This window comes from Sceloporus undulatus, chromosome 11 (genome assembly GCF_019175285.1).
Source record: "Sceloporus undulatus isolate JIND9_A2432 ecotype Alabama chromosome 11, SceUnd_v1.1, whole genome shotgun sequence".
In the NCBI taxonomy this organism is placed as follows: domain Eukaryota; kingdom Metazoa; phylum Chordata; class Lepidosauria; order Squamata; family Phrynosomatidae; genus Sceloporus; species Sceloporus undulatus.
In genome coordinates this window covers 4,284,294-4,305,380 of record NC_056532.1, presented here as the reverse complement: position 1 = coordinate 4,305,380, position 21,087 = coordinate 4,284,294, and the positions used below count along the sequence as shown (strand labels likewise).

At 47.8% G+C, this 21,087-nt stretch overlaps 1 protein-coding gene across 8 annotated transcripts; it reads right to left on the bottom strand.

Annotated features, from left to right (window-relative positions):
- Positions 1–581: 581 nt before the first annotated feature.
- Positions 582–21,031, bottom strand: TPST1 (tyrosylprotein sulfotransferase 1). Of its 8 annotated transcripts, none has more exons than XM_042442296.1 (7): positions 20,492–21,031; positions 7,759–8,730; positions 4,516–4,714; positions 4,122–4,172; positions 3,909–3,982; positions 3,060–3,099; positions 582–2,383 (listed from the first exon to the last, which is right to left on the bottom strand). In XM_042442296.1, exons 2-5 carry the CDS (start codon positions 8,601–8,603, stop codon positions 3,938–3,940), a joined length of 1,140 nt encoding a protein of 379 aa, XP_042298230.1. In that variant the 5' UTR covers positions 8,604–8,730; positions 20,492–21,031; the 3' UTR covers positions 582–2,383; positions 3,060–3,099; positions 3,909–3,937. The 8 variants fall into 8 exon arrangements, with proteins under 8 accessions (XP_042298230.1, XP_042298231.1, XP_042298228.1 ...); XM_042442297.1 differs by lacking the exon at positions 20,492–21,031 and adding an exon at positions 15,547–15,568; XM_042442294.1 differs by lacking the exon at positions 20,492–21,031 and adding an exon at positions 12,618–13,222.
- Between the last annotated feature and the right edge of the window lie 56 nt (positions 21,032–21,087).

The window sequence follows — 21,087 nt, the reverse complement described above, 5'->3', positions numbered from 1 at the left end:
TGTATATATATATAAACCAATATATGTGTATAAATCAATATATATCAACCTATACTTACTGTGTATCTATCAGTATAGATCAATATGTCAACCGATGTCAATATATATGTCTATATATGTATATATATATATATATGTAAAACAATATATATCAACCTATATATATATGTATATATCTCAAGATAGATACCAATATATTTAAATCAATATATATATATATATATATATATCTACTCATCGCAGTTCTTATCTTCATTTTGCTGACCATTATCATCTAACCCTTTTTAGCTCTTTGGCAGACTTGGCCTAGAAACAGGTATATATGTATTTATATATGTATTTATGTCCCAAGAAAGGTATCCCTTGTCTGGTGGATTCTGGATGTTGTAGTAGTGCATTGGAAGATAGGCATGGAACCGCATTTTCCTTCCTGCCGCCAGAGGTCCCTTTGGGTCCATTTCATCCCTTTCTTGTTGATTCACTTCTGGCAAATCCCAAAATCCAGAGGGTTTTCTGATAGCAACGCCATCGACGCCAGTCTTATCCAAATATATGAACCAGGCGAGAAAAAGGGGAGGAGCCACATTTAAAGCGTTTATTTCGAAAAATAAACAGTACAAAAAGGGCCGTCGGACTCTAAACCTCTTTTCTTTCCGCCTCTTTCTCCTTAAATTAATTACAAATCAGGTCGTTTTCACGTGTCCAGAAAATGGGGGGAAGAAGTCAAACAAAACCAGGAACAGAAATCCATCTTTTTGCCACAATAATAATAATAATAAATCACAAGGTAAAATGGCTGGCGTATCCCAACTCCCATCATCCTCTTCCAAGGCCCACTGTGCCTGGGTCTGATGGGAGTTGGAGTCCAGCCTCCTCTGAACTCCTCTGTATTGGGGTTAAATGCAGCCACACCAAAAAGGGAATTGGGGGGGGGGGGTTGACCCACCACACAGTTTGGACCTTCACAACCGGGGACGATGGGTGTCGGAGCTCTCAAAACCCGTCATTTGGATTTCCCCCATTTAAGGGCTAAAGTGCAAGAGCAGAAACCCAGATCGCTTTCTACATTTCTTCCATGTAAATCTCCACAGCCACAAAGCTCAAAAAAGCACGCAGAAACGCGACAGAAACCGCGCCACACGAGGCGGCATTGTGCGGCGGCTCCTGCGCCACAGAGTCCTGGGATTTGTAGTTTTTGTGAGAGATGCCCGACGCAAACTGCGCATCCCAGGACTCCATGAGACCGGAGCAGCAGCCATTAGTGGGAGGACAAGAGGCTTTTATACAGTTGGGTTTCAGACCACAGTTCCGTCCCGTCCAATCAGCAGTCGGCAACGCACTCTGGTCCACCAATCAGAGCCTGCCACACTACTATTGCCCTTTTATGGTCAGAGGGTGCTCCGCGTCATGTAACTACTACCACAGTGGCTGCGGCCTAGTCCGCTCATGTTGGTCGCCACGGCAACAGCCAGGCGCAAACCGTTTTGGCTTTATAGCAAAAGGAGTTGTGGGAACATCAGACGGAGGGGCTGCGCCACACCAACGCCATTACGGCGCACCCCCCCATACAGACACGTCTTACGCACCGACAGCTTTCGCCGCATGCAACACGACGCTGCGTTTTGCTGCTACGGTTTCTCCTGCCCCGACGGCAATCTGAGGGACTGTCTTTGTTGGCAAAGAAACAAGAATGGATGTCAAACAACCGCCTGCAAAGACCTTGAACTGCAAGGAACAGTGGAGATCGCAGGCTTTGAGCATTGCTGGAGGAGACACCGCCACCGCGTTTCAACCGACGGATTCAATTCCAACCTCCAAAAGCGCACGGTTCTGCTTCGCTATCGATCAAGAGCCTAGATATGAGAGGTGTGATAAAGATGGTGACGCACAGAGATATTCAACCCCCCCAAGAAACATCGGAGTGAGGCAAAGGAAGAAAATAGGCGGTAATACGGAAGAGACAGCTGCGCAACGACATGAAACAAAATAAACCTAGCCGCTAACTAAGACGAAAACAACGCCGTCAAGCTGCGTTAGATGTTCAAGGGAAGAATCCACTTTGAGGGAGTGGACTGTATCATCATCATCATAATCATAATCATTATTATTATTATTGTTATGTTCCACCATAAAACCTTCTTCTGGGGGGAGAAAAAGAGAAACGAGGGGGGAAACTGCCCTTCTTCCAGTGGAAAAAGCAAAACATGAAAGTTCAGCTTTCGGATTTGCCATAATGTGCTCAAAATGAAATGTACAGATCCAAGAGACAACAGGATGAAATGGGGACGTATTTCCGGAAGGAGCGAAGGAAAGCAGCTTGGAGGAACCCAATCATCACCAACGCAACCGCCATGTTTTTCTTTCCGAAAAGCAGCCTGCATTCCTAGTCGAAAGAGAAAACAAAAAGGAAGGTCTTTAAGTTGAGGGGGGGCACAATATCTAGACAAATATCCTCAGACCCACAACTAGCCACACAAATGTTCTACACAACTGCCATCGAGATTATAATCGAGCAAAGGTGACAATAAAGCAATAAAAGCCCCAATTTTTAAGTGTGTGTTGTTTAATTTATTTTTCAATTCGAAATTAACACATTCCTATGTATCTTTTCTAACTACAGTACTCTTATGTACTAACACAAATACAAATTGACGCACCATGAGCTGTATAAGGCTGTCATATCATGTCGATAAAGTCATTACGCCTTACTTCCCTTAGTTCTCTAACAACGAACGCCTTTTGTTCCCTTTCAATATCCCTTACAGTCTTAATTCTCCTCCGCAATCGTTCAAAAGATATTCTCTGCCTTAAGATAATGCTAACTATGTCTAATATCATTACATTTCCCATTCTGTACATCGACTGTTCGGATTCCTGGAGAAGGATAATCATGGAATCGATTCTATGATTCTATATTCTTGCTCTTTTCATCCAATTTCTCTTTATCTTTATCATTTAAATCTCTGATTTGACTCTGGTTTCTCTGATTTAATTCTGGTTTCTCTACAGATCCTATAAATCTTTCGCCGTTTATTAAATGCCTGCGTTGTTTAACGTACCCAAAGTCCCGCAGCCGTTCTTCTATTTCACGCCCTCGGTCTGCGAAAAGGAAAAAATGGCGAGGAAGAATGACTTTTAAGAAGCGAAACATGACAGAAAATGCAAATACGGGAAATGCCCCCAAAAATTAAAGTAAGATTTTTAAATATCCCGCTACAAATCATGGCTTTAAAAGGGACAAATAATAATAATAATAATAATAATAATAATAATAATAATAATAATACGATTCACAGAAGACGATTCTTGATGGAGTTGCTTTTTCTTTGGACTACGGCTCCCAGAATCCCGTGGCAAAGGGAAGATTTGGGGATCCTGTGCGCCGTAGTCCGAAAGGGTCATGTTTGCTAATCCCGTTGCACAATTACAAGCAATCTGGTTGTGTGTTAACTATCACAGTTCTGGAACATGTGATTTGTAGTTATTTTGGAGAGGGAACTTAGGAATTCTCTAGTGCAACAACAACAGAGAAGTCCAAGCCTCTCCCCAAACCCCAAAATCTCAGGAGTCCATAGGCTTAATACTTATGGATAGCTTTGCCATAAGTCAGATATGACTTCGAGGCACACAATGCACAAACATAAGGAGCGTCAAATACAGAGCCAGGCATTGCAAACAAGGGCCGAAGACAGGTACATAGGTTAGCTGCGCATAGCCGCACGAAGCTGTGCATAGCCAAAACACGGACAGAAAAGACACCAACTTTTCGCCCGTCATAAGAAGCTTGCGCGCACAAGACCACAAATAAGCGGTGCTCAAAAGGCACTTGGGTGCCGACAGCTAAGAAAGACGGAAGTAAACCAGGCGGCTACATTTCGGAAATGCAACGAAGAAGCCGCGCAGCCTACTCTGTACTTTCCGGTTTCGGTTCTCCGGTTCATTTTATCTTGACGTGGGGCTTCCTTTCTGCCGTCTTCTTCGGCTGCAAGGAGAAGAAAGCTGCTGTCCGTTCATCGGGAGATATCTATCTATCTATGTATCGATCTCTGTTTTGAGAAGGACCGCAGAGGAATTTCCGGTTGCCATTTTGAGAGGAAGGTGTTCAAAGAAAGGCGACTTACCTGTGGCATCCCTTTCAGGAAATCGGGGAGCTGAAATTCACCTTTGTAGACCTTGGAGGGGGGGAAAAGGAAAGGAAAAGCATTATTTTAAGCGCATATTTCTACACATCAACTTATATATACATACATATATAATCAAGATATCAACTCGAGTCAACCTGAAACCGCAGCCCTAAAACCACCCCCCGTTTTACAAATGTTTGCACTGATTCTTCAAGCAATTTTTCATCCCAAACCCCATCAAATTAGGTTAGAACTGTGGGAGATGAGGGTTCAAATCTCCGCTCAAAACCACCCTCTCTCAGCCCCAGAGGAAGGTGACGGTCAAGGGAACCCTATATAACCAACAACCCCAAACCGCAGGTGGCCCCATTCAAGAAAACAAGACTTTTACCCTCCGCGTGTTTTCCAGGACTTTCTGATCCGGCTTGCCATAGTTGGGGGGGTTGGCGTAAGGGTCGTAGCCCAGCTTGCCCAGCATCGGGGCGATGACCGGCATGTCCTGCAGGACGTCCAGGGGGATCTTGCCCACCCACTTGGACAAGGCCTCCACATTGACCGGCTTGACCACTTGGTCCGTGGATCTTTCCACTCTGCCAAAAACAAGGAATAGAAACCAGAGATTTAGAGACCGTGGCGCGCATTGCGCTGAATGGACGTGCAACCAAGACCATAGGACGGGATGCAGACCCCTCCCCACAGCCCTTGCTAGATCTTCCCAAACTGCACCTCCCAGCATCCTTGACCACCAGTCATTTTGCCCAGGAGTGATGGGATCCGGAGTACGACCAAATCCAGAGGACTGGTTCTCCATCAAAGGAAAAGAGGATAATGTTGGGGGAAAGTGGAAGGCAACAAGAAAAGAGGAAGACCGCATCACAAGTGGATCGGTTCAATCAACAAATCCCAAGTGATCATCTTGGCAACTAAATAGAGTCAGCCCTGGTTAGGACTTGGATGGGAGACCATGAACAAACACTAGGTCAGTGATGGTGAACCTTTTCAAGGCCGAGTGCCCAAACTGCAACCCAAAACCCACTTATTTATTGCAAAGTGCCATGTCCCTCTGGCTTTCTAGTAGCAAACTCTGGCAAACTCTGTGCTGGGATGATGGCACATGTGCCCACAAAGAGAGTTCTGAATGCCACCTCTGGCACACGTGCCATGGGTTCGCCATCACTGCACTAGGTGCTGTTGGCAATATTTCAGAGGAAGGAACTAGTGAAACCACCTCTGGGGTTGTCTCGCCTAAGGAAACCCTACAAAAAGCATCATAATGGCGCACCTCGTGTGGATGGGCATGTGGCATAACAGCACACAGGCGGCAAAACTTGGGCTGCATGCGCATGTGGATGCCCAGCCCTAGTTCAGCCCTATCGCGCAGTCAGGCCTGCGCAAAGTGCCAGGTTGTACTGCCCCTTTGTTAACTCTATGTAATGCATCAATGTTATTGGGTCTTGAGGACATCTATACTGTCTTTTTCCCTTGCTTAGTTTCCATAAGGCAAAATATAACCCATAGGTTATGTCCACAAGGCAAGGGCCTGGACAGACCGACCCAAACTAGGGATGTGCGGTGGCTGAACGTTTATACGCTCAGTAACCCTACTACACACCCCTGTACAGACGGGATGTGCCATGATGACGTCGCTCATGCGCAGCGCACAAATGCGTCACGTCCGGTTGCCACATCCCCAACCCAGCGCTACAAGGGGCGGCACGCAGATGCTCCTTTTGGGCTGTCCACACAGCCCCTAACTCCCTCACCTGGAGTATCTATTAGGTTACAAGCCCTGACACTGGAACTCGCAAAGCAACGTCCGTTCAGATCCCCAACTGAAATCCCAACGGCCAAAATGGAATTTTTGTCTCTCTCCTTGCCAGCATCTCATTGGTTGATGCTCTCTGGCTCGTGATTGGCTGCTGATAAGGTCCAGCTAATCTGTCAATCCGAGGGTCTCCATAAGCCAAAGTTGGCCTGATGTTCAACGATGGCAGCTCAGTCTCTGGGGCCAGATCTGGCCGAATGGGACTTCCCTGTGCAACGCATGCTCCTTTCTCAGCCATTCCAACCCTTGGGCTCCTTTTCCAGTAAAGCGAGGGCGAAATCTGGCCCTGGGAATGCGATCTGCAAGGACCCGTTTCCCGCAGCTGGTTCCCATCAAGGCAATGGGCAAGTGCCAAGGCCTTCTTCCACAAGCAACGGGGGCGAATCCTCCCAGCCAAGAGCCACGCTGGCAAAGGCCCCAAGCCACAAGGGGAGAGCGTCCCATGCCAGACCACAACCTTTGTCTTACGGCTGGATCTTTCCTTGGGATCATTCCCACAAGCGTTTCTTGCGGGAGAAAGCTCCCAATGGGAACATGGAAATGGTGAGGCTGGAAACAGTCACCCCCAAATCAACTCCCATACTCTCTCTCCAATAACTATGCCAGCTAGGGTTGCTGCATGCCAACATCTTCCCAGAGAGCTATATATTTCCCACCTTTAGCATAAATGCAATTGCAGTCATTATTATTATTATTATTATTTCCTTATATCTCGCCTTTCTCCCAGTATAAGGATCCAAGGCAGTGAAATGAGATACCTAAATGAGATACCTCTTTGGAAACTAGCTGAAAGGAAAGGCGGCTTTAGTGCTTTCTGATGCGTCTAATGATGTGAAATATACGTATAATAAAACGTACACCAATCTAGACAGAAATCAAAAGCTTTGGTTGCAAGTCAACGTTTTGCATTCCTTAAGTTGCTTGATATTTTACTGTAAAGTAATTAAAAGCAGAATGACAACTTAGGAAAGAGTTTGGTTTCCATGATCCCAAACAGAGAGATCTATAAGGTCTTGGTGCATCTGCCAAAAATGAGACCGAAGGAAATATTATCTTGTAAAGGGAGGGAAGCCAGTGGAACAAGAGAAGGAACAAACCCCTTCTTGGTTCCAATTCATAGCAATCCTCCTCTCTACCATCTTCGACGCTAAGCGCACCCACACAAGGCACAACGTGGTTTTGCAAATGGTTTTCATTAAGCCACTGACCCCATGGATGCAATATTATTGTTATGTTCCCTGCAAGCTTCCAGTCCCTTTATATGTCAGGCTTCCGAGAGTCCCTTCTCCCCAGGCTACTATAAGGAAAGTATTGATCTGGATTTTATTACTAGGGATGCTCAAGATATTTTGCTGCCTGGGGCACAAGGCAGTAGTCCTTCTCCAATCGGCGCCCAGAAACTGACTTGCCATCGTGCCAAACCTCTAAAGATCCGTATCCTCCATTCACAACACATTGTTCCAGAGTTGGAGGAACATTACCTTTTAATAACTACAACACCCATGGCCCCCTCAACGACCAACAGCCACGGTTCTTGAGGGGGAGCCTGGGACGTGTAGTCCACCCACAAACAAGAACCAGGAAACCTTCTCATCACAAAAGGTTTCCCAAGAGAGTAACGCCGGGTGAGAAAAGGTCCCATGGCAGTTGCAAAAATGACATTCTTTCATAAGATGAGAAGCATAGTGAATGCGTACAACATCAATGGAGGGGTACAGATTGCTATCCTTCTGTGGATATTTTCTAGTTGAACATTGTCCAGCAAAACTGGATGGATGGATGGATGGACGGGTGGGAATGGGAACTCACTTGGAAAGAGAGACGCCGCCGGCCTTCCCGATCATGTCCTCGTGGTGCAAGACAGCCGGGTGCCAGGGAATGTGGAGGAACTTGAGGAGCGTCCGCAGCCACCTCTCCGGGTGCAAAACCAGCTGCTCGTAGTGGACCATCATGCACCGGTCCAAGCCCGCTTCCAAGCACTGGTTGTACATGGTCTCAATGGCCCGGTTCCACTTGGTCAAACAGTCCCGGTAGCTGGTGAGGTCAAAGCCGGCGATGGTGACCTTCCTGGAGATCATGGAATGGACGGAAGCCCTGCCGTCCCGGACCATCAAGATAAATTTGGCGTTGGGGAAAATCCGAGCGAGATAAGTTAAGGACTTGAGAGCGAAGGGGTCTTTGTTGCAGAGGTAAGGGGCCGGCTCCCCGTGTTTGACGATAATCTCCAAGAGGAAGGCCTGCATGGCCGAGTCCAGGACTTCGTCCGTGACGCCCGCCTCGTCCAGCCGCATCTTCTCCTTGCTGGACCTCGCCCACATCTGCTTGACCGCTAGGATCCTGGGGATCACCCGAGTCTCCTCGCCGCAACGGATGTCCGGGTGAGCGTCCAACATGGCCCGCATCAAGGTGGTCCCGCTACGGGGGACCCCACCGATAAAGATCAAAGGCATATCCTTGTTGTAGGCCATGGTGGTGTTGTCTTTGGGAGCCGGGGCATTCCTCGGCGTGGGCCAGGACAGCTCTGGATGGGCCGGTGGGCTCCGTTCCTCGATGCGGTGGTGGCACTCCATGGCATGCTGGCCCAGGTAGAAGACCGTCACCGAACTGATCACCAGGCAGGCCAGCAACAAGTTCTGCTTCAGCTTCCCAACCATGTCTTAGGAGTCGTTCCTTTGTTCCGGAGAAAACGGCCGCCTTACACGATCATCAAAAGAGATCGCCCCGCTCGGGATGGCTGCCGCCTTTCACGCCATGAAAAGCCCGGACCCAAACGATCGCGGCCTGTCAGAGAAGAAAGAAGATGGGATGAAAAGGAAAAGAGAGAATCAGACGCGAGTTCGAACTGTGCAAGGCAATTCTTCTTCCCCGGAATAACATCCCAATGGCTTTTCAATGCCTTGTGGCTGCATAACGCAAAGGTCTACCCCAAACCACCAAACACTTCATAGTCCATGGGGAGAGCTGTAAACCCCACAATGCAATAATGATTCTTTCCTGAGATTCATCAGTGGTTCCCAAACTTTGATCCTCCAGTAATTTTGGACTCCAACTCCCAGAAGCTCCAGCCAGCTTGGCCAATAGTCAGGAATTCTGGGACCTGAAGTCCTAAACACCTGGAGGACCACAAAGTTTGGGAACCACTGCGCTAAATTACAATATACCTCTTGCTTTGGAACTACTGCAAAACCAACTCTCTTCCCCCCAGATTATTTCGGTGAGGCATTTAGGCAGAATAAACCTTAAGGGTACCAATAGGAAGCGTATGGATGGCTGCATGTCTTTGGACTGAGACTCCCACCATCCACAGCCAAGGGAGCCAAAGGCGAGGGATGCTGGGCCTTGCAGTCCAATAACACAGACGCACAGAAGCCTGAATCCAGCCCTCTGCTCAATGTGGGAAATCTAACCAGATCCAAGAACCTCGCTGCCTAAAAAGCCCAGGCTGCTTGTGCAATGCTGAACTTTAGCCCTCCTCCTCCTCTGCGGCGAATAGCTTAAGACCACTGAACTTGAGTTATTTCAACTATTTGGGCAAAGAATTCCACCTTGGATTGAAAGAGAAAATGTCTGAAGAGGTGAACAAACTCCTTTGGGGAAAAGACTAAAACAAGGGGTTCTGGGAGTATGTTGGAATGGGTTGAAACCTTCCCCATTTGGAGAGATCAGTGCTGTTTTTCCTTCTCCAAGGCAAGCGGCTAGTCCTCAATGGCAACGAAACGTGGCTCTAGCTAGAGAAAATCAGAAGTATTATACCATTCTTATACACTCCAGACGCTAATAAAAAAGAGAATTAAGCCTGCAAGATCAAGTAAAGAATACATCATGGACGCAAGGGGTCCAATTTTGGACTGCGGTGCAGGATTCAAATGTCGTCCTCATGGCACCCAAAGCACATTTTCATCTTCCAGGAAACCTTTGGAGCTAAAGCCCAGCTTTAAGTTCCAAATCTAGGTCAGCTCTGAGCAGCAAAAATTTGCTTCTAAAAGCAGCAAAAAACTTCTCAGACTTTGGCAACTCCAAAAATTTGGAGCAAACGGACTCCGTTACCCACCAAAAAGAGCCAAATGTGGAGCCCAAAAAGTAACTTTTGAGCATTAAAAGCTCTTTCCAGCCTTGGTTTTTACAAGCAAGGAAGCGCCAAACCAACTTTGAAACTCAGGAGGAGGAAAAATCTGCGGAGGCATCCATCCTCTTTCTGTTTCTCATGGCAAGAAAAATAACAAGTTTCCTCTCTGGATTTGCACAATGAATTTGCTCAGCGATTTCAGGCCCGTCTGGAAGAGAAACTGGACAAGGGCCATCAGGCCCTTAAAATAGGTCCCAGCTATGAATCAAGACAAATATACACACAAACATACACATATATCTCCATCACTTTGCATTATAGAATGGCATTGACATCTATCTATATAAATGCAATGGAAGCAGAGCTCAGTTTGGTGCAAATGCTGAAGTATGCATTGCGTTGAAGTGAGTCCAAATGTGTCTCACATCCTGAAGCTTGGGTTTAGGACCACTCTTTTGCCAAGGCTTTCATGGATGCATCTGGGATGATGGAGCATCGTTTTTGAGCTTTGGGGACAGAGGCATGGGTTCAACTGGTTGGGAGGGAAGGAAACAGGAAACACATTCTGTTTGGAGATGGAAGGAAGGAGGGATGCGGAGAGGAAAGATGGGGCAGAGGGAGGAATCCAATATTAACCCCCCCCAACACAGTAGGGACATTCTGTGCATGCTCAGGGGAACTCTCTTCTGGCCTTCACCTCCCCTTTTGCTTCCCAAACACAAAAGGCAAATAGAAAGCCCATCATTTGTAAAGGAAGGAAGGAAGGAAGGAAGGAAGGAAGGAAGGAAGGAAGGCCAGTGGAGGATAAAGATGTGGAGGAATAAAATATTCCCCCAACAAAACAAACAGTTGGTGAATTCTCTGCAGGCTCCAGAAGCAGTCTGTGCATGCTCAGGGGAACTCTCTTTTGCCTCCCTCCCTCCCTCCCTGCCTGCCTCCTCCTTGCTTTGCAAACAAAAAGGACAAATAGAAAACACATTTTGGGATGGTGAAGAAAAGATGGATGGAAGGAGGGACAATAGAGAATAAAGATGTGGAGGGAGAGGAATAAAATATTCCCAACCCAAAAATAGTAGGGGAACTTTGTGCATGCTCAGAGGCACTCTCTTGTGAGCTTTTCCCCCCTTCCCTTTTATACTTCCAAAAAACAAAGGAGAAATAGAAAACACATTAATTAGAGGGAGGGAGGGAGGGAGGGAGGGAAGAAAGGAAAGAAGGGGAGGGAGAGAAGGAAGGAAGGAAGGAAGGAAAGAAGGAAGGAAAGAAGGGGAGGGAGGGAGAAAGGAAAGAAGGGGAGGGAAGGAGCAAGGAAAGAAGGGGAGCGAGGGAGGGAGGAAGGAAAGGAAGGAAGGAAGGAAAGAAGGGGAGCGAGGGAGGGAGAGGGGGACCCTGCTTTGCTTCTTCTTGCAAAGGAAAAGAAAAGGAGGCAGGGAGAGCAAGGCGGATTTTGGGGAAGGAGGAGGATTTTTATTGGGAGGCTTGCAAGGCAATCATATAATGCAGCAATGCAATGCTATAATATAATGCTTTGCTCACCTGTGGGGGGCGCCATCCCTGCTTCTCCTGCTCCTCCTCCTCCTCCCTGCGGCCAACCTGGCAGGGCTCCTCGTCCGATCTTCTGCCACCAAAGAAGGAGGAAGAAGAGAAGGAGGAGGAGGAGGAAGGGCTGTGCCTTTGCTTCTTTTGCTGCTGCCTCTGCTGCCATGGAAATCACAGGCGCCCCCGGATTGGCTGATGTGTCGCCTGCCTCCATTGGCTGCTGCTGGGTGATGGATGGGGGGGAGGCGGGGAATCCCTCCAGCTGTTTGCCCCCTCCCTCCTCCCTTGGAGTCACGTGGGCAGCAGAACAACAGCTGGGTCTGCTGCACATCTGGAGGGGAGAACAGCTGGGATGGAGAAGGTCCAAGGAGGGACTGCATTGCGCCCATCATCATCATCATCATCATCATCGTCATTACTATTATTCTATTATTCCAGTGGTTCTGGAGTTTCAAGTCCAAAACATCTGGAGGACAAGATGCCCAGAAGGAACTAAGGAAGGACTGCATTGCTTCCTTTATTATTATTATTAGTAGTATTATTATTATTCCAGTGGTTATGGAGCTTGAAGTCCAAAACATCTGGAGGACAAGATGCCCAGAAGGGTCCAAGGAGGGATTGCATTGCTCTTCTTCATAATCTCTAAGAGATCTCCTTATGTATCATGTTCCAAAATTACTATTATTATTCTACTATTAGTACTACAACGTTGAGTCTCCTTTATCCAAAATGCTTGGGATTTGGGAAGACTTGCATCTATAGGATGCGGTCTCTTGAAGGAGAGACCCAAATCCAGGCCCACAATTCATTTAATGAACCATCCGAAAGCAAAGGTGCCACTCTCTCAGCCGCCCAGATGGACGGTCTTGGATTTGGGAACGTTTCAGACATCCTCAGACATCAGAGGTACAATATATATACTGTGTATAAGGTTATTGTGTAGATTGATTTGGTTAACATTTCTGCACACGGAAATGTTCCCAAGTTGCTACGAAAGCAAATGCGCTCGGCTTTTAATACGCGTCGAAGAAGGGAAAATGTAAATATAAAGTAATGTATTTACCTAGTAAGACTTTAGTTGTAAGTACTGTGTCCCGACGGCTCCAACTCTACAGCCCTGCTGCTGGCTCAGGATTATGGGACTTGCAATCCAGCCACATCTGGAAAGCAGCAGCCTTGATCCAAATCCAGCTGCTGAATGGCAAGTCAAAATTTCTATGAATCCCCATTATGGGGATAATTTAGGGTGACGCACACAACTGGATTGGTTCCTCCATCAGGCAAATTCTGGGGGTTGTGTAGTAGCAGAAACTGGCGTTCCCTTTTGCAAAAGCCCTGCTAAGACGCCTTTCATTTCTGTCTTTGCTCGCTGGGAGTAGCTTTATCTAATCCTCAGTTCCTATTTGCTTTGCGGTGACATACTCCTGTTTTACCAATCCCACGCTATGAAGGCTTGTGCGTATTTACTTAAGAGTAAGCCCCACTGATTAGAATCGGAGTTCTTCCTTCGTAAACGCACACAGACCACAGCCCTCTGCGATGAAACGCCGCGGCTTTCAAGGCACCGGACGCGCTTTTTATTGCAGGTCACAATAAATCATGGCAGGCCTTGCTGCGGTTCCTTATCCGGAATCCCAAAATCCAAAATATTCCAAAACTGTCCCCATTGGTATTTGAGAGATTGACACTTTTGCTTCTCGATGGTTCGATATATACAAACTTGGTTTCACGAACCGTTTCACTATGGCCCTGTATTTAATGGGACTTGAGGAGCCTTGAGTTTTGGGGGCCCTGGAACCAAACCCCAAGATCCCACTATATACTGGATATACTTAAAGTTATATAGCATTCTTGTAAGAACTGCCAGATTTCAAAACTAGTGACCAGTTTTGCAAGCAATGGGGCAAATAATGAAACCAGACCTTGCCACGGGGTTCAAAGTCCTAATGCATCAGATGGACGGTGCAATAAAGCTTCATCGGTCAACCATTGCTGCCCCTGTTGCAGAACTGCATTCGGATCTATATTACGCATGTTCCTTCATTTGCATCGTGATAACAAACCTCGGCTTTAAATAATACTAAAGGTTAAATAATACCTGAACTAAAGGTTACCTGGCATTGCCCTACGCAAACAGAGGGTTGTTTGCTTTGCTGATGGGGCAGAGGGCCTGGAAATGTCCCAGAGGCAAAAAGCCAAATGCAAGCACTAAGGCCAATCTAAGAGGGAATGGCCTGCGAGGGACACATGTCGCTCCATGACCCATTTCCAGCCCCCAAACACTAGGATCCTACAGTCGGGAGGGGTCCCTAGCAGTCACCAAATCCAACCCTCTAAGTCCAAATCTAGTGGTCCTGTATTGGTCAGCTCCCAGAATCCTCAGCCAGCTTGGCCAAGAGTCAGGAACTATGGGAGATGAAGTCCAAAAGACCCGGAGGACCAAAGTTTGGGAGTCACTGAGCTAAAGCATCCCCACAAGGCTGTTTGGAGAAAGAGACCCATCGCCAACTCTCTCGGTTGCTGGCTCCGTTTCCAAACCCAACGGTCCAAAGGCTCCTGCTAAAGTCCTAAAGGATCTGGCCAGCTTGGGGACTTCGGGCGGAGGCTTCCATGTCGGCAGGGCAGTGAATCCACCCCAAGTTTTGTCCAAGGGGCTGAACCAGTTTCGGAAGATCTAGGATTAATTGCCCCACTGACATGGCAACCATCCTCCACTGGGTCAAATAGAAGATGGGAGTGAAGAATCTTTGGTGCTCCAAGTATCTTGTGCAACAAAGCCCATAATCCATCACTAACTGCAACATCTAGCAGCTGGAGTTCAAAAACATTGGGAAGGATGAAGGTCCTCAAACCCCATCTTTGTGGGACCAGTGAAGGATGAAGGGCATTGATAGGGGAAGAAGAGACAGCTGCAGGAAGACTCCTGCCTTGACTTGTTTTTAATTGTTCCCGTAAGGCGCCCAGCACGCGCGCACAAGCGCATTAAGACCCCCCTCCGTCTGTGACCCTGAAATAACAGGCTGTGCAGAGATCACTTTGCATCTCGTCACTCCGACCCACTTGGCAAGGAGCGCCAAATTCCCAACTGGATTTTACAAGCTGACAATGGCTTCTCCATCTGCAACTAAGCTGCCTCTGGGCACACGCAGCAAGCGGGCCTCTCCTCCGACCCGCCTTTGGGGCCCAAGAGCTCTCTGCAAAGCAGAGCCCAGAGAGGAACCAGACACAGAAGCAGCTGCGCCGGGTACGGATCGCCCATTCGTGCCCAAAAGCAACACCGGTGTTGCTCTGGAACACCTTGGTGAGGGTGATGATGTGCTCCTTCAAATCATTTCTGACTGATGGTACCCCTAAGACAGACCTGTCACGGGGTTTTCGTGGCAAGGTTTGCTCAGACTGGGTTTGCCATTGCCATCCTAGGAGACTGAGAGAGCGTGACGTACTGGAGGTCACCCAGTGGCTATTTATATTGCCGTGCCAGGATTCAAACCCTGGTCTCCAGAGTCCTAGTTCAGTGTTCAAAGTGTATCAACCATGGCTTTGTCTGAAGCACCTAAAGAGGTGCCAAGAAGCCACACTCAGACTGCTAGACATTTCACAGATGAAAACAAACACACATTGGACATGCTGCTTCTCAATGCCAGCACTTCTACCACTACTACTACTACTACTACTTGTCCACCTCCTCCTTCTCCACTTCTGGGGATGGCTGTTATGGCAGTATTGAAAATCCAGGCCATGAGTTGCTCTCAGCCCCCCTTAGCCCCCTATATCTTTGGGATCAGAGAACCTTGCTCCTCCAAACCCGCCTGCCTCCACTCCCAGGTCGGCAATTAAAAAAGGATTGCCAATCCAAACCAGTTTGAAGTCTGCGATGTAATTGTGCCCCTCGGGAACCAAAATTACAGACTCCGTGGCCGCTGCCGCCGCCGCCATCCCTCTGAGCATCTTGCAAAAATCCAGCTCCCTTGCACACTTCAAAGCCAACTAACCTGGAGGTGTTTCCAACTTTTTCAGCCTCCGAGGGGTCGAAATGCAATCTTCGCTCTCTCTGACTCTCTCTTTCTCTCTGTCCCTTGCCATCTTTACTCCTGCTTTAACCATGATGCAAATCAGGGGCAAGCAAAACTTGGCACTTGTTCCAAGGCTGCCTGCTGCTCAGGGTCTGTTGCGGACTCTTTGCACTCAAGTGCTCCTGATAAGGAAATGTATTGTTAATATTATCCTATTCACTTATATCCTGTCTTCTTTCTCCCAGTACAGGGACTCAAGGAGGTGAACATGGACCCTGAGGGGTGACAAAAGTCTATGGGTTTCATGTGGTCCCTGAACCCCCCTCTCATGGGCCCAAAAGCCACCCAGCCATTCCTCAAAGTATTTGACACAATTTGGCATGATGTTCCACCCCAAAACTATTGATTTTCACCCGTTTCTATCCAGCCTTCTTCATTACAGTTACTATTTTGGAGTTACAGAGAGTCAGGCAAATGAGGAAAGCAGGACATTCCTATAATCCATGCCGCCTCCTCCATTGGCAACCGTCAGTGCCAGGCAGGGCATGGAAAATGGATGCTACGCCAGCGGCAGCTTGCTATTTTCCTTTTCCCTCTCCTTTTCTACCAGACGGCTTTCGAGGAACAGTCTGAAGTCTGAAAGGCAAGGTTTTCCTCTTCTCTCTCCTGTCTCACAGCTGTGGCCACCAACTGAGGGGACCTCCTAGATGACCACAAGGTCCCCACGCAAGTATTGATTCATCTTATTTCTCCACTGGACACAGGGATGATCGGATGCCAACGGGTGACGCCAAGTGTCCAAACTCAAGCTCTCCAACATGTAGCATTCCTACATATAAATGTTTACTGAAGCTAGCTCCACCACACATCTATCCCTTTCTCTTATACTCCGATCCTAACTCTAACCCTGACTCTGTCTCCAACCTTGACACTAACTCTCCTCTTATCTCTGACCCTGACTCTAACCTTTCTCTATCTCTGATCCTGACTCTTAACTATCTCTGACCCTGACTCTAACTCTGATCCTGACTCTAACTCTCCTCTATCTCTGACTCTCAGCCTCAGATCATGCTGAGATATGTCAGCAGCATGGTTTAGTCAATGGCTTGAGTGTTTAACCAGGGCTCCAGAAGACCAGGGTTTGAATCTCCACAAAGTGAGCTTGGGCAAGTCCAACTCTCTCAGCCTTGGAAGGCAATGGTTCTTTCCTTGGAATAAACCCAGAAAAGAAAACCCCATGAGAGTGTCCTCTTAGGGACACCACAAGTTGGAAATGACATGAAGGCACACAACGCCACATACACACACAGACATACATACGAGACCAGGGCCCTTGGAAGTCTCTCATTCATAGGGCTGGTGTCAAAGCCAACTTGACAGCCAATAATCAAAAGCATATTTTGCCTTCAATCGTATGCTTGGTCAAACCACTCTTCTACCAAAGCCTGCTGAACCTGTTGAGCCGAAAAACAACACCAGCCGTCTCCGAAAGAAGGCCCATCTCTTTCTCTCTCCTGCCAACCGCAGACCCTGCAAACATGATTATGGGGACCAAGGCCGAGGCTTAGCCCAGAGGCCTGACTCTCTGCCCAAATTCCAACCCGATTAAGACATGGCCAACTCTGAGGCTGCAAAGTCCGTCAGGGCCTTGAGAGCCATGGTCTGACAGAGGAAACGGGCCTCTCTGGGTATTTTTCTTGGAATCTCTGGCACGGCGGGAGAGTTCCTTCACCCCTTTCTCTCTCTCACACAACGCAAGGCCTTTCTTGCCTTGGGTTCAATTTTTATCCCATGTCGGCTTCCAAGTGAGTGGGGAATCCATGCCAGGCTCTATTCCAAGCTGCAAATGTGCCCCAAACCTCTTTCGGAGCCCTCTTTTACACTATATTAGAGCAGATCCACTGCCAGACCCTCTTCCTCCCAAAGGTTTCAGGAGTAAGAATAGGAGCATGATATATAAAGAGACCTCAGTTGGTTCACAGATGCAGGGAGAGTGAACTTGATCAAAAACATTATCAATCATAGGGTTTTATTAATTGTTTGGCTCACTGCATATCCTATAGACAACCCCACAGAGAGGTGAGACCCATCCAATGGGACTTGCTCACAGAGAAGTCCTAAGAATTTAAGAGCGATCCACCTCTCTCCAAGCCCTGCATTTGTGCTTCCAAGATGACTCTGTCAATTTTAAAAGCGGAAGAGCCCCAAACGGTGCAACCTTTTCTCATAAGGGAATTTCTCCAGCCCCTGAGACATGCTGGGTTTCTGAGACTTTTACAGCTCTGCAACATTCAGTATTTTGGCAGGCCAGAGATGTATGTGCCTAGGCTTTTCTTCTCCACCACTCCTCCCTTGCCTCCGTTCCTTCACAGAAGTACTCTGCATAGAGACAGATAGACGGAATAAGATCAGATACATAGGCAGGGAGGCAGGCACATGATAGACAGAGAGACAGATTAGGTAAGGAGGTAAGAAGGAAGGAGGAACAGACAGACAGACTAGGTAGGTAGGTGGGTAGACAGACAAGACAGACAGGACTAAACAGATAGACAGAGACAGGGCGGATGGATGGATGGATGGACTACACACAGAGAGGGAGGGATGGGACAGACAGACCAATGAACTGATGGAGGGACAGATTGATCAGGTAGATAGGTAGGTAGATGGGAGACAGACAGATAGGAGGGAGATGTGGGTTAGAGAGAGAGAGAGAAGAGGAGGAGGAGGAGAGATGGGAAGACAGCCAGACAAACTGATGGAGGGACAGATAGACAGAATAGGTAGGTAGGTAGGTAGACAGACAGACAGACAAACAAGACAGCTAGGAGAAACAGATGGATTACAGAGAGAGAGTGAGAGAGAGAGGATGGATGGATGGATGGATGGATAGACAGACAGGGAGATGAACTGATGGAGGGACAGACAAACAGATTAAGTAGGTAAGTGGGTAGGTAGGTAGGTAGGCAGGCAAGTAGATGTATAGAGGGAGACAAGTGGACACGTGTTTTAACCCATCATGCTGGCAAGTGGGGGGATTCTAGGAGCTGTAGTCCCCCCTCCAAAAAAGATGTGAGAAAGCTATACAGAAAACCTTGAGAAGAAGAAGGATGGAGGAGGAGGCACGCTACGTCAAGCGCCAAGGCCTGTTGATTGACAGCTCTGGTGATGCCTGGTGACAGCTTTGCCCCACAGCCTTGTTTTCACAGCTGCCCTATAGAGCATCAAGTAACTTCACTACAAAAGGGAGGCCTTTCTCTCACTATGCAGTCCCTGCTCCAAGGAACACGTGATGGATACGTGTCCAGAAGAAGCTGATCGTCCTCACTGGGGAGGACCCCTGCTGCCCACTTTTACTGCCCACCTGAGAAATAGGGCACTGGGATTAGGATTAGGATTAGAGAGGTCGGAAACTCTCCAAGGACCTCCCAATTAACACAAATCTCTTGGTACATACACACCTCAAAAGGAGGCACACTAATCCCAGATCAGACCGCTCACTCCTCTAGCCCACTTTGCAGAACGCGGGCACAACGGAAGAACAAGCCCTTTGGGGTCCGTCAACCCAACCGTGGTGACTCTGACCAGTACCGTTCTTTGACTGGTTTAGCATTTTCCAGTCCCTTTTAAAGTATAAAAATGCAATTCAAACAAAGAAGGGCACCTTGCTAATGACTGCAATGGAACAAGCTCACTCCAGTTCTTTCTCCGGATGCATTTCAGGGAAAGAGCTGGAGAGACGGTGTCATAATTCGCACCATTATCCCCCGGGCCAAGTCACAGTTCAGGAATCCCTTTGTGCGTTTGATGGAAAGGAAGCGGTTCTACAACAAAGATAAGGTTTCTTTCCTGTCCACAGTTAAGTATCTATGGCCATCGTCTATGGTCGCAAAGAACACGGGACAAAAGGTTGCCAAAGGTTTTGGCGCAGAAGGGAAAGACCTCCGTTTGGCAACGGCCTTCGCAATTACGTACCCCAGTCACCAAGACGGTGGAGATGATTTCAAGGTAGTTCTTTGCGGACAGGGCAACCAGAGGTCCTATCTAAGGCGCTGCAAAATGTAGGGCGTTCAAAGCTAGGAACACTACTATAGAATGTTGAACAATGCTTAAAATTGGACTTGACCGAATCTAAAATCCAATGATTCCTTTTGTTCATCCAGTGTGAAAATCAAGGGGAAAAACCTTTTTGTCATTTGGATCATGTCCACAAGCACCGCATTGCTTAACACGTTTCCTGTCGAGACAGAGCCCTGAGCATTGGATGCGAAACTTTGATGCTCCTATGAAAAAAGAACTTTAGAAGCATCCATGCTATCCTCCTAAGTCTATGACACACTGCAGAAACAATCCAGTTTTGAGACCGCTCCAACTGCCCTGGCTCTGTGCTAGGGAATCCTGGGAATGGTAGTTTAATGTGGCACCAGAGCTCTCCGACAGAGAAGGCTCAATGTCTCACACAGGGCAATCAAAGCGGTCTCAAACTGGATTATCCCTGCAGTGGGTTTTGGACCCTATTTGCAACAAGGATAGGCTGCCAGGAAGGTGCGTTTCTCGAAGGGGGACAGCAAATGCGGCGTCACTCCATGGGCTTCTTAGTGATGCTCAAAATGGAGGACGTTTTGGGCATTGTTTCATGGACAGAAGCTTGAAATGGAGGACACGTCCTGGAACAGGAGGACGTCTGGTCACCCTGCTCATGCGTTACTCGGCTACTTTTGCCAATTCAAACTCCACAAAAGGCAAGATAAAAACGTTGCAGGGAGTGAGGAGAAGTGGGGAGACCCAAATTCCAAACTGCTGATAAGAGACATTTTTGCTTGCGAGGCTGATCTCACAAAGCGCCAACAAGTCCTAATGGCTGTCAAGTTCTGATAAGGGCCTTCCAATGAACACAAATCCCTTGGTACATACACACATAACACACCTCAAAAGAAGGCACACCTCTGCTTGCTTTCTCATGCATCCCTTCCTTCCCGGCTTTGATAAAGACACAATGCGGACTTGCCAAAGGAGGCCTGTGGTGTATCGTTCGACAAACGCGCACGGCGCAAGGACAAGACTGGCGAGGTTCCCTGTAGCAAAGAGGGAAAATAAAAACTACCTAGACCAACTTCGCAGTGCCAGCAAACACAACGACACAAACCAGATCCCTCCTGTCTGAAAAGTCCAAAGGTTCAGAGCCAAGGAGAGAACAGTACAATCTGTGAAGTGAAAAGGAGGAGGAAGGAGGCCATTCTTCACTAAGATTGTTCTGGAAGAAAGCGACAAGGAACTTTCACAATTCACAACCCGGGAGTCATTTCACACAAAATGTACATGGGGTTGCTTTGCACGTTTTCTATGCCATTTCTTGGCACATTTTCTATGCCAAAGGGGTTGTGATGACACACAAACACACCCCAGGCCCCAACTACACCCCCATGGCTTCCCCTGACTCCTAGCGTTTGCAGGTATCATCCCTCTGTACATGGAGGTTTTGTTTAACTCTCCTGCCTATTGCCAGAACTAAACCACCCAGCT